Source organism: Fringilla coelebs, assembly GCF_963513975.1.
Source record: "Fringilla coelebs genome assembly, chromosome: 24".
In the NCBI taxonomy this organism is placed as follows: Eukaryota; Metazoa; Chordata; class Aves; order Passeriformes; family Fringillidae; genus Fringilla; species Fringilla coelebs.
This window is the reverse complement of record NC_140050.1, coordinates 4,087,647-4,101,139: the sequence shown is the minus strand read 5'-3', so window position 1 is coordinate 4,101,139 and position 13,493 is coordinate 4,087,647. Positions and strand designations below refer to the sequence as shown.

The 13,493-nt window shown below is 56.7% G+C and overlaps 1 protein-coding gene across 1 annotated transcript in view; it reads right to left on the bottom strand.

The window, feature by feature from the left end:
• The window catches only part of ADAMTS10 (ADAM metallopeptidase with thrombospondin type 1 motif 10), a 66,533-nt gene that overhangs the window by 8,161 nt on the left and 44,879 nt on the right, over positions 1-13,493 (bottom strand). Inside the window, exons 13-18 of the mRNA XM_084220970.1 lie at positions 11,211-11,356; positions 9,244-9,307; positions 7,118-7,220; positions 3,346-3,479; positions 1,616-1,739; positions 747-827 (exon numbers count right to left, since the gene is read on the bottom strand). Of these exons, the coding sequence (XP_084077096.1) occupies positions 747-827; positions 1,616-1,739; positions 3,346-3,479; positions 7,118-7,220; positions 9,244-9,307; positions 11,211-11,356 (652 nt within the window). The remainder of the gene's footprint in view (positions 1-746; positions 828-1,615; positions 1,740-3,345; positions 3,480-7,117; positions 7,221-9,243; positions 9,308-11,210; positions 11,357-13,493) is intronic.

Sequence of the window (13,493 nt, the reverse complement as noted above, 5' to 3'; positions counted from 1 at the left end):
GGGCCCGGAGCCGGGCTGTGGTTGCCCGGCAGAGTCGCTAGAGGGGGATCGGAGAACTCGCTCCTGCTCCGGCTCCTGCCGGCCCTCCGCTCCACCGAGCTCCGGGCACCGCCGCCCGCCGACCCCACCGCGCTCGGGACACGGGGGATCCTGCAAGCTGGGGAGGATGGAGGATGCTCCCTCCTTCGGGGATGCCCGCAGGGATCCCAAAGGGGCAGAGCCTGCGGAGTCCTGAGAGCGCAGAAATGCAGAAAGGAGTCCTCACACACCGGGAAGGGAGGGATGGAGGCACCTCCGATCCCAGGGGAGGGATGGTGCCGGGAGAATCCTGCTGGCACCCGGCAGCATCCAGGGAGAGCACCCTGCCCTGCCCCACACCGCTCGGGGGACAGGGAGGAAAAAAGGGGAAAGAAAATCCTCGTTGTGAAAGCAGGACTGAGCAAGGCTGGAAAACTAAGCCCGAGGAAAATGTGAGAGTTTTTAATCCCCAGGATGGCAGAGGGGAGATGGCAGGAACTGAGGGATGTGGGGTTTGCCCAGGGTTGTGATGCTAACACAGGACAGGGACACTGTGGGGGACACACAGCCCACACTGCCCTGCTGCCTTCCCCCGCCCCAAACCCCAGCCTGGGACCCCCAAATCCCCACTCCCAGCTGCAGTGGGACCTTCTCCCTGCATTTCCCTGTTAATCCCAGGGACATGGCAGGGCCTGGCTGGGGTTTCAGCAGCCCCAGCCCCAGCTCACCCAGGTAGTTGATGGAGAGGTTCAGCTCCCGGATGTCGATGTGCACGGAGCCCTTGGGGATCTGGATCACCTCCTCATAACCTGTGGGACAAGCAGGTGAGCAGCATTTTCAGCCTCAATCCCAGAGCCAGAGCTGCCCTGGGCTGGATGGGAGGGTGAGCCAACCCCTTATCCACAGGGAAATGATGGAAAAAGCATTTGGGGCCCCAAAATGGAGTGGGTTTGCACTGGGGGCTCTTGTGGTGGGACTGGGAATGTGCTGTGGAGCTGGGATCAGCCCTGGGGAGCAGGGAAGGGGCTTGGAGCTCTGTGTCAGAGATTTGGGCACCACTGGAGGCTGGGGCACTATAGCAATGTGCCCCCTGTTGACTGAGTGACAAAGCTATCCTTTGTCCCCTCAAAAAGGAAATAAGCCCAGAAGTTTCTCTCCTCAGGTGAAAAGGCACCTCATAGGACCTGGGGACTTCACCTCCAACTTAAGGATAGGACAGGAGCCAAAAAGTCCTGCTTGGGCAATTTACTAGTAAAAGAAGAAAATAAAGAAACTAATTGCTTTTGTGAGGTGTTTTACCAAGGGCAGGAGGGCTTCTGCACCTGGCTTGGTTTTTCTCTGTAAAGAGTTTGTTATTTTGCCTTTTATTAAAACCTTTTTGTGTCCAACACTAGCTGAGCTATCTTGGGTGTGAAATAGATCTCCAAGAGCTTATGAGACCTGGCTCAAGGAGACTGGCAGGGCTTGGCTGGAGGACAGGAGGGATTTGCTGCCTCCCAGCCTGGTGCCACCCCTCGGGATTCAGCTCTGGGGTTTGTCCCCAGGGGCAGGTGAGGTGGAGGAGGGACTGAGGGTGAGCAGGCCGTTTGTTCCCTACCTCCCTCGGGCAGGGACTGGTTGAAGACGCCCTCGATGGTCTCGCAGGAGCTGCCATCTCCCCCGCACACCCGGCACTTGTCCTCCTTGGAGTCGGAGCCCAGCACCCGGTCACAGCCCACGTGCTGCGGGGAGGAGCAGCGCCGTGAGCCGGCCCGCGGGGACCCTGCTGTCCCCTCCGTGCCCCGGACACCTCGGCAGTGCCAGCCCTCTCCTGGGAGGGTGCAGGGCTCGGGGTGCCCGAGTGGAGCCCCAGGGAAGCCCTGTCCCTGCAGCTGATGTGTCCTTGTGGCCTCTGTCCCTCTGCACAAGGGTCACCAGCACTGCTGTGGCTCCCTCGGGTGCAACCCCCCTTTGTTCCACAGCCCCACGGAGACAAACAGATCCCAGAGATGCAGGAAGGGAGGCAGACAGACAGACATGCAGTCTGTCTGTCTGTCTGTCTGCCGGGGGATGTTGGCCACTCCCGCAGCGCTTCCTTATAATTAACTTTTACAGCTCCCCCAGATCCCATTGCAAGGGAAACATCAAAGGGGCTGGGGCTGCACAGGCTGGGAGTGCAGGGATCCATCTGTGAGGCAGAGAATGCAGAGTGGATGGGAATGTTCCTGCTCCCACTGGGTGTCCAGGCAGAGAAATCATGGAATCCCAGGATGGTTTGGGTGGGAAGGGACCTTAAAGATCATCCCATTCCACCCCTGCCATGGCAGAGACACCTCCCACTGTCCCAGGCTGCTCCCAGCCCTGTCCAGCCTGGCCTTGGGCACTGCCAGGGATCCAGGGGCAGCCACAGCTGCTCTGGGCACCCTGTGCCAGGGCCTGCCCACCCTGCCAGGGAACAATTCCTGCCCAAGATCCCATCCAGCCCTGCCCTCTGGCACTGGCAGCCATTCCCTGTGTCCTGTCCCTCCATCCTTGTCCCCAGTCCCTCTCCAGCTCTCCTGGAGCCCCTCCAGGCCCTGCCAGGGGCTCTGAGCTCTCCCTGGAGCCTTCTCTTGTCCAGGTGAGCACCCCCAGCTCTCTTAACCCTCCACCCATCCCACGTCTGTGTGACCAGTTTGAGGGCAGCGTTTGCCTGCCCAGGGGTCTGTCCCTGTCCCCTCTTCTTGGGGATCTGTCCCCTCTACCCAGAGATCTGTTCTTGTCCCCCCTGCCCATGGGTCTAACCTTGTCCCCCTGACCTGGGGTCTGTCCCTGTCCCCCATTCCCGGGGTCTCTCCTTGTCCCCTCGTCCCGGGGGTCTGTCTCTGTCCCCCATCCTGGGGGTCTGTCCCTGTTCCCCCATCCTGGGAGTCTGTCCTTGTCCCCCATTCCTGGGGTCTTTCCCTGTCCCTCCCATCTCGGGGTCTGTCCCTGTCCCCTCTGTCCATGGGTCTGTCCCTGTCCCCTCTGCTTCGGGTTTGTCCTTGTCCCCCTGTCCTGGGGTCTGGCCCTGCCCCCCATTCCTGGGGTCTGTCCTTGTCCCCCATCCTGGGGGTCTGTCCCTGTCCCCCCATACCAGGGGGTCTGTCCCTGTCCCCCCCTGCCCATGGATCTGCCCCTGGCCCCTCTGCTTCGGGTTTGTCCTTGTCCCCCTGTCCTGGGGTCTGTCCCTGTCCCCCATTCCCAGGTCTCTGTCCCTGCCCCCATTCCCATGGTCTGTCCCTGTGTCCCCTGTTTCAGGTCTGTCATTCCCCCCATTCCCGGGCTCTGTCCCTGTCCCCCATTCCCGGGGCTCTGTCCCTGTCCCACCTTGCACTCCCCGTTGACACAGATGTCGTTGGAGTCCTGCCTGCAGGGGGTTCCATCCACCACGGCCGCCGCTCTCTCTGTGTAGAAGTTGAAGCCCTCGGCCAGGCAGTTGAGGGAACACGCCTTGACACCCCCTGGGGAAGGAGCACAGCTTCAAACGTGTTCTGAAGTGTTGCAGTCAGGCAGAAAAATCACAAAGGCTTCCTAAAATCTTCATCAGATCAAGCCTGCTCTCCTGGAATCAGTGGCAAAGCTGGCACTTTGCAAGTTCCCAAGTGAAAGCAATCCTGGTGTGAGCAGTTTGTTAATACAGCAATCTATTCCTGGGTGAAAAACACCCAGCACCTGTATAAACTATCTCTCACAAACAACTTTTCCTGCAGGTACACACCAGGGTTGGAATTACCAATCAATACAAAATAAAAACTTATTACTAATCAATAAATTGGTAAGGAAGCTGCTGACTAATTGGAGTCACACACGAGGTGTGTAAAATTGTATAAAAAGGAGTTATGTGAATAAAGAATGGGATTTTTTCCACCATGAAGAAAATGGAATCTGTGTGATTTATTCCCATAAGAAAGAATGTGGAAAACCAGGAGGATGCCCCCGGAGGAGAGAGCCATGCCCTTGAGCTGGGCACAGACCCTGGGGGGACACTGTCCCTCCTGCACAGCCTGGGAACACGGGCTGGATGTGACAGGGAAGGAAACAAAGTGATTTGTTCTTATCCAGGTCACTCCTGGCACTTCACAGGTTGTAAAACCCTTCTGCCCGCTTTACCAGCAGGGAAACTGAGGCAGCAGCTCCTGAGCTACCTTTCCAAGGTTTTTTTTTCAGCTGCCAGAGCAGAAGAACCAAGTTACTGGGCCAGGGAAACCCTTCCTTTCTGTCCGAGGTGAATCCTGTGTGGCTCGTGGATGAAGGAGAAGGATCTTCAAGCCACAGCTGAAATTTCTGTATTTCCTCTATTTCCCAACGACCTTTTCCAAAGCACCACCCCAGGAACAGCACCCAAATATCCACATGAAGTGCCTGGGAGTAGGGTGTGGCTCCAGCACAGCATTCCCTGGCTGCTGCCACTGGATTTTCTCAGCCCCTGCTGTGGCTTGTGGCGTTTGCTGCCTCTACTGAGCATCCCAGGAGACCCAGCAGGAGCCTGGCAGAGGTGCCTGAGCTGTGCCAGCTCCCTCCTGGAGGCAGCACCCACCTCCTGCTGCCCGTGCCAGAGCTGGGAGGCACCTTGGATGGGAGGAATGGGAATGTGCAAAGGGAAACTCGATAGGGAACATCAAAGGGCTGAGAGGAGGGGAGGGGAGGGGGCCCAGCTGTGCAGAGCAGCTGGGGGGCAGAGAGAGCAAAGCTGGGAGAGGGAGGAGCAGGAGGAGACACGAGAGGGGAATTCAGCAGCCTGGAGGCATTTTCTGGAGCAGGATGCCTGGGCAAGCCCCTGGAGGAGCAGCTGCTGAGCAGGGGGAGCAGCAGCTCCCACTGGGAGCAGGGGGTGCCCTTGGGGTGCAGGCACTGGGGTCCTGTGCTCACACTGCTCCATGTGGGATGAGTCAAAATTCAGTTTGTCCTGTCTCAGGGTTTCTCATTAAAATTGGAGGATTTTCGTTCAATTTTGCCTGTGTGCTATTTGGAAAGTGCCTAAAAATTGGATGGTTTGGGTCTGCAACTGAGCAATTAAAAAATAAAAGACATATAAAGCTTTGCTCCACCTCATTTTAGGATTTTAGCTTTTATATTTTTAATCTATTTGTAATCCTGCCGTTCTTTAGTGCATAACTCCAAACTCCACACACAGTGTGAGCTGCTGCTTTCCCATTTTGGTCAGACACAACAATTCCTCTCCAGGCCTGGGAATCAAGGACACTTCACTGCCTCAGGCCCCAGAAATGGAAACAAAAGTGAGTTGGGGAGAGCAAATTTGAGGTAAATGACTTCATTGCCTGAAGTTGTAATTGGGTGATGAACCTCCAATATGCACATGGACCCCAATATCCAGATGAAGTTCCCTGCCAGGAAACAATCCCTTCCCAAGATCCCATCCAGCCCTGCCCTCTGGCAGTGGGAGCCATTCCCTGGGTCCCTCCAGCCTTGCTAAATTCTCTTTCTTTCCAGCCCCCTTTAGGCACTGGACACAAACCAGGTCTCTGAGAGAGAGCCCAAACTTGTCCAAAGTTGTTCCTTGACCTTCCCTGCTCCATGGTTCCTCCCTGGGCCACCCCAGGTGACAACAGGGACACTCTCTGACTCCAAATAAACAAAATAAAAGTGCTCCTCATGACCCACAGCCACTGTGGGAAGAGGAGATGAAGCTCCCAGATCCCTTCAGGACAGGGCACTGTCAGCACTGCCAGCCTCCCATCAGGGGAGAGGTTTCACCCCTCATTTTGTGGCAGGGGAAGCTGAAGCACAGGGAGAGGAAGGGGCTCTTTATGAATGCCAAAAATCCCTGTCAGGGTCAGATGACACCTCAAGGGTGATGTTCAGCTGGCCAGCCAAGCCCTGGGCCATGCCTGGGGAGGAGAGAGGTCTGAGCCAGGGCAGCTCCAGCCTGCAGGGCTGTCTTCCTCCTTGGCATCCACTGGGGTCTGGGGACAGCCTCCCAGTTTTATTCCACTGTTATTGATCCATCCCCTGCAGCCTCAGCACAGCTGCTCCAGCTGCAGGAGCCCCGCTGGGAGCTGGGCTTGTTTGCACAGCTGGGAAGGATTTCCCCAGTCCAGCTTCTTAACTCCTCCAAGGAGATGAGCTGTTCCTCCTCATTATTGGGAGATTTGTGCCACAGAGCCTCCTCCAGACCCTTCTGCAGGACCCAGGGCTGACCTCAGGAAGAGGGAGGGCTGCTCTTTGAAGGATCCACCAGATCCCATCCCTTCTCCTGCTCAGGAAGCGTTCCCTGCCTGCTCTGTCTCCTCCCCATCGAGTATCTGTCTTAGGTTGGAAATGGGAGTGTGTATCCTATTGTCACCTGTCAGAGCTGGGGCAGTTCTCTCTGTTCATGGGGCAGTTTTCTTTATCTCTCCCACAGCCCATCCTCCCTCCAGGAGATCTCCTCTGTCCATGGCCACTGAGTGTCCCTGCAGGGCTGATCAAATTCCATCATCCCATGGGGAGATGCTCTGCCCAGGGCAGGAGCCAAGCATTCCTACCTGGATACAATCTGAGATTTTGGGACACAGAATAGCCTTTCCACTTCATTCCCAGAGGAGCAGCTGCCTTTTCCATTGGACCTTCAGAGGAAAACTCCCCCCTTGTGCAGGATCCTGCTGCAGCAGAACCACAGCTGGCACTGCAGGAGGGCTGAGCCCCCACCCTGACACACAGGGGACAGGGACTGCTCTCACTCTGGCAGTGGTTTGTTTTCTTTTTAGTACTATTGCATTTGTATTCTTAATTTTCCTCATAAAGAACTGTTATTCCTGCTCCCCTATCTTTGCCTGAGAGCCCTTTAATTTCAAAATTATAGCAATTCAGAGGGATGGGGTTTACATTTTCCATTTCAGGGGAGGCTCCTGCCTTCCTTAAGCAGTCACCTGTCTTTTCAAACCAAGACACTTTCCCCATATGTCCCAAATTCTTGTGGTTTCTCCTTTCTTTCCCTGTTTCCTCATTGGTTGTGCTATTCCTGGTGGCCAAAACCCTTTGTCCTGGGACCCCTGCAAACACCCCCCACACTGCCTTACTCCGAGTGGCTTCTGAAGGAGACACTTTGAGGGAGGCTGCAGCATTCCTGCCCCGGGGGAGCAGCCCCAGCCCAGCTCACCTCCCCGGTAGGTTTTCCAGGTGTAGTACTTCCCTCGGAAGGGCACGCTGTCGAACTCGGCGCACTGCAGCTCTCGGAAGTCCTGCGAGCCCGGCGGGCAGTCCTGGGGACACAGCCATGGGTCAGTGTGGGGCTGGGGCAGCCTGGCCAGGGGGGCAGGGGGACAGCCGGGCACTGCCACAGCCCCTGGGGACAGGACATCAGCCCTAATAATGGACCACTGCCACAGCCCCTGGGGACAGCGACACCAGCCCCTGGGGACAGGGACATCAGCCCTGACACTGGGGCACTGCCACCAGCTCTAGGCAATGGGGCACTGCCACCAGCACCTTGGGGACAGGGACATCAGCCCCTGGGGACAGGGACATCAGCTCTGACACTGGGGCACTGCCACCAGCCCCTGGGGACAGGGACACCAACCCTAACAATGGGCACTGCCACAGCCCCTGGGGACAGAGACATCAGCCCCTGGGGACAGGGACACCAGTCCCTGGGGACATCAGCTCTGACACTGGGGCACTGCCACCAGCCCCTGGGGACAGGGACATCAGCCCTGACACTGGGGCACTGCCACCAGCTCTAGGCAATGGGGCACTGCCACCAGCACCTTGGGGACAGGGACATCAGCTCTGACACTGGGGCACTGCCACCAGGCCCTTGGGGACAGGGACATCAGGCCCTCAGGGACAGGGACACCAGCTCTGCCAGTGGGGCACTGCCACCAGCTCTAGGTAACTGGACACTGCCACCAGCCCCGTGGGGACAGGGACACCAGCCCTGACAAAGGGGCACTGCCACCAGGTCTTTGGGGACAGGAACACCAGCCCTGACACTGCTACACGGTGGCAGGACAGTCCCTCCTGTACTGAAGACCAAGAGCATGAGGAGAGGTCCCAGGAGCTCTGCCTGATCCGTGACCCTGGGAGCAATCTCCCAAAACCCAGGGAAGCCACAGGACCCATCTGTTTCCCTCTCCAGCAGCCCGTGGGTGTTAAAGCTGCAACCCCCCAGGTCCCAAGCTTCTCTGAGCATCCCCTCAGCGCAGTTTTTTCTGTAAATCTTTGAGGTTTAGCCCTCAGCCCCAGGAAGCAGAGTCTGAGCCAGCCTCACCTGCAGCCGTGCAGGTGCAGCCTGGGAGAAGCAGAGCTGGAATTCTCTCTCTCTTCCCTCCTTTCCCTCTTATCTTCGGGCCCCTCTGGATCCCGAAGCCCCGCAGGTCCTTGCAGCCCCCCCACCCCCGGAGCCGGCTCCCACACCTGCCCGGTCCTGCCCGGAATTCCCCATTGCGGGATCGCTGCCGGCACACCCCGCCCTGCCTCCTCCTCCTCCTCCTCTTCCTCCCACGGCTGCACAGAGCACCCCGCGCCTGTGTGGAGAGGGCTCATCCCACCTGGACAGGGCTGATCCCGACCACAGAAGGCTGATCCCGCCTGGAGAGGGCTTATCCTAGTTGGAGAGGGCTCATCCCACTTGGAGGGGGCTCATCCACCCTGGACAGAGCTCATCCCAACTGGAGAGGGCTCATCCTACTGGGACAGGGCTGATCCTATTTGGAGAGGGCTCAACCCAATCCTGACAGGGCTCATTCAACCCAGAGAGGGCTCAACCCCATCTGGTCAGGGCTGATCCCATTGGAGAGGGCTCATCCCAACCTGGACAGGGCTGATCCCGACCACAGAGGGCTGATCCTGCCTGGAGAGGGCTTATCCTAGTTGGAGAGGGCTCATCCCATCTGGACAGGGCTGATCCCAACCACAGAGGGTTCATCCCACTTGGAGGGGACTCATCCACCCTGGACAGAGCTCATCCCAACTGGAGAGGGCTGATCCTACTGGGACAGGGCTGATCCCAACCTGGACAGGGCTGATCCTATTTGGAGAGGGCTCAACCCAATCCTGACAGGGCTCATTCAACCCAGAGAGGGCTCAACCCCATCTGGTCAGGGCTGATCCCATTGGAGAGGGCTCATCCCAACCTGGACAGGGCTGATCCCATTGGAGAGGACAGATCCCAAACTGGACAGGGCTCATCCCATCTGGACAGGGCTGATCCCATTTGGAGAGGGCAGATCCCCCTCCTCCATCCCTCCATCCCTCCACCCCTCCCAGCCCCGCTGCCCCACTCACGTCGGTGTTGCAGGAGCGGTAGCGTTTCCTCTCTCCCAGGCAGTACTTCCCTCCAATCGTGGGCCTGCCAAAGAGGAAGGAGGTGCTGAACAGCTCCAGACACTGCTCAGGGCAGGTTTATGCCCCAAGCACCTTGGGGTGGCTGCCCCAGGTGGCTTTTCCCAACCCTTCTGTACCACAAGGAATGATCCTGCCTTAAAATCTCCCCGAGTGCACAGAGGGCTTTGCACAAAGGGTTTGGGGGTATGGTGCAACCCCAACACCAACACAGAGCACAGAGCTGGACAAAGGCACTCAAAACCTGCCAAACCTTCCAGGAGTCATTACTGAAATGGAAGCAGGCCCAGCTTTATGCAGGTGGACCTAAGAGCAACTGTCACTGCTGCTCAGGTGACATGAAGGGACATGCACAGGGCTGGGGTGGCACTGGATAATTGGATTATTGCCAGGGTCTTTAATAGGATAATGTCCCTGCTCCATTGAGAACGGCCTGAGGGTGCTTTTCCTTCTCTTCTCCCTTTCCTCCCCCCACCCCCTCCCAAAAATGCACGGATGGAAGAGGCAGAAATTGGTGGGTGAGCCAATTCTCCACCTGGGAAGTTTCCTGTCTCCTCAGGGCAGTGCCATCTGTGCCAGCTTTATGCCTCATTCTCTGCTGTTTCACTCCTTGCCAAGCCTCAGGCACTTCCAGGGCTCTGAGGAGGGAAGGCAGAGGCTGATAAAGGAGCTGAGTGTGGAGTGCACAGGTGATGCCTCAGGTTGGAGCTTTTCTATTTTTCACATTCTGTGCTGCTTTAGTGGGTGGGTCTGGGCTTCACATCAGGGGATGGTGAGCTCTGTGCACAGAGCAGGGAGACAAAACAATTCCTGCTCCAGCTGGGCACCAAGGACAAATGATCCAAATCTCAGCCCAAGAGCACAAACCCCATGGGCTGCAGAGAGAAAATCAAGCACGGTGGGACTGCAGGGGCTGGGGCTGGGATGGGACAATGAACTGCAAGGTGCAAATGGAGCAGAACTGATCCCAGGGACAGACCCTGGGACCTGTTGTGCATTTTGGGACCATTTTGGTTCATCTTGGGAGCAGCCCTGGCTGGGCTCTTGTGCTGCCCAAGGTGGATCCATTGAGGCCTTTTCATAAATCCCTGCTTTATTCTTTAACTCCATCTGTTGGAACCCTGGCTGCTGAGAATTTCAGACTCTCTGTGCTGCCAGGCACTGACCCCCAAGAGAACACTGCATTGACCTGGGGCTGTGGAGAAGCTTCCAAAATGGAATGAGAGAACTGGGATTGTGGGTGTGGAGTTTGAACAGAAGTGTGTGATATCACAGGGCGGGAAACTTAGAGTTGAAGGGTTTAGAATATAATAATGTATATAAAGCAAGATGGAGGTTTTAGGGTGGAGGCTGATCCTTCTTCTTCTTCTCCTTCTTCTTCTTCTTCTTCTTCTTCTTCTTCTTCTTCTTCTTCTTCTCCTTCTCCTACTTCTTCTCCTTCTCCTACTTCTACTTCTACTTCTACTTCTACTTCTACTTCTACTTCTACTTCTCCTTCTTTTCCATGGGTTTGGGTGGTTTTGTGTAATTGGATAAAAAGTCCCCATTGTGGGCCATGGGTGGTTGGTTATTGGGTTAAAAGTAAAAATAATTTCGGTGTCATTTCTTAATTGGACAGTTTATCCTTAAAAGGCCTTGTAGAGAGAGAGATGGGGCTCCATTGTTTGTTAGAGTTAAGTGCTGCAGAACTCAGGGTTTGTGAGACTGTGACATGGATAAGAACTGATAAACATCTGAGTCCCAACAAGAAATACCATCCCGTGATTCAATCCCGACCCAGGCAAAAAGAAGTTAAGACCCCCCATCTGTCCAGCCTCCCAAGGCATGGCAGGCACCTGGACGTGCCTCCCCACGGACACAGAGGGTTGGGGACAGTGCAGGGCCGTGGTGACAGGGCCACCCCCGTGTACCTGGGGCTGTCGCAGTGGCGCACGGACGAGGACACGCCGCCGCCGCACGTCCGGCTGCACTCGCCCCACGACGACCACGAGCCCCAGGCTCCGTCCACGCCCTCCGGCCGCGTCCCGAAGGGCACACACTCCCTCTTGTAGCACCACTGCGGGGACACAGAGCTTGGCACACCTGGGGCCTGGGGGCTCCTTCTGCCAGAGCCACCACGGAGCCAGCGCGGGGCTGGGATCTGCTTGGGGCCTGAGGAATCTGAGCTTGGAGCTGCAGCAGCCTCGGAGCCAAATTCTCCAAGGCAAAGGGGGCTCGCCTCTCCTTGGGGTCAGTGGGATCAATGTCCCCAGCCCCTGTGGCACCATCCAGGCAGGCACTGGCAAGGGGTCACATCCCACAGGTGCCCAGAGCAGCTGTGGCTGCCCCTGGATCCCTGGAAGTGTCCAAGGCCAGGCTGGACACTGGGGCTTGGAGCACCCTGGGCTATGGAGGAGGTTTAAGGTCCCTCCCAACCCAAACCAGTCTGGGATTCTCCTCTAAAGATTTCCTTCGTCCCCATCTCCCATCTTATAAAAGCCCTCGGCAGAGTTCCAGGTGATCTTGGATTGGAGCTGGTGCTGCTGGGGAGGGCCAGGATCCCTGGGGGACGTGGCCACAACCACTGCCAGGGCAGAATGAGTTTTGTTTGTACTGAGAGCTCAGGTTGTGGTTCGTGTGTCCAAAATGTCCAGATCAGGAAAGAGCTTGAGTTCAAATAGAGTTGAAATTGTAATATCAACATTGTTGTGTCATCGTTCTGCTGAGGATCCTTAAAGAATCCGCCTGTCCCCGTCCTACTGGGAGACAGATGCTCATGGAAATTTGCCTATGAAATATTTCCCTCAGGCCTGGCACGTGTCCCACACCCCCTGGAGTCCCCAGCCATGGGAGGGTGGGACGGTGCCAGAGCCGCCGCCGCTCTCCGGGCGCGGTGCCGGACACAGAGCCCCGGGGGCTGAGATAATCCCAGGAAGGAAGAAAGCTCTGTGTGCTCCTTCCAGGGGCTGGGAACCCACCCTGGAGCTGCTGGCACAGCCTCTCCCTGCTCCTCCCGAGCCAGCTCTGCATGGGCAGCTGGGAAAAATGCACGGTGGCTTCCCAGGAATCCCAGCTCATGATCCCTGGGAGCACCAGCGCCTCTCCAAAGGGGGATCCCATGTGGAGGAGATACTCCACAATATTCCCACAGCCTGGGAATAGCTCCAATAAACCCTGGGGGCTCCTTCCCTTCCCTTCCCTTCCCTTCCCTTCCCTTCCCTTCCCTTCCCTTCCCTTCCCTTCCCTTCCCTTCCCTTCCCTTCCCTTCCCTTCCCTTCCCTTCCCTTCCCTTCCCTTCCCTTCCCTTCCCTTCCCTTCCCTTCCCTTCCCTTCCCTTCCCTTCCCTTCCCTTCCCTTCCCTTCCCTTCCCTTCCCTTCCCTTCCCTTCCCTTCCCTTCCCTTCCCTTCCCTTCCCTTCCCTTCCCTTCCCTTCCCTTCCCTTCCCTTCCCTTCCCTTCCCTTCCCTTCCCTTCCCTTCCCTTCCCTTCCCTTCCCTTCCCTTCCCTTCCCTTCCCTTCCCTTCCCTTCCCTCTGAAGGACCCTGGTTAAAAAGCAGTTACAAAGTTGGGAGAAAGGGATGATTAAAAGTGGGAAAAACTGGGGAAAAAGAGGGGAAAATGCCACTGTGGGTTCTTGGGGTAAGACAGGGGAAGCCAACACAACTAGGGGAGATTGATTACTTTAAATAAGAAGGATCTGGGAGGAGGAAACATCCAGAGGTTTGGGATGTGGGCACAGCAGAGCTTGGCTCAGCCCTCCCCCACACTGGCTGGCAGAGCACAGGAATTTTCTCTCTCCTTTAATATTTCATACTTTAAATTCCCTGATCCTTCTGTCTGCTCTCCCCAGGGCAAAGGGAGAAGCCAGGGATGACCTTGGAGAGCTGCTCCAGCCAAGGGCTGATATCAGGGGCTCACCCCAGCAGCTCCAGTTGGGGACAATGCAGAAACTGAATGTAAAAGTGCATCTTCTTCCACTCAAGGCCATCAAATTACTTCCAAAGAATTAATGGATCCAAAAGGATAAGCACAGGGAGGTAACTGGGGGTTCAAAGCAAGTCAGAATCCTCACAGGGAGCAGCTCCCACAAATCCTGGGGGCTGTGACTGCTTTATTTCCCTTCCCTCAAGGCTTTTGAAGAAGCCTGGGTAAAAAAACAGCCACAAAGTGGGGGGAAAGAGAGATTTAAAAGTGGGAAAAGCTGGGAAAAAGCCA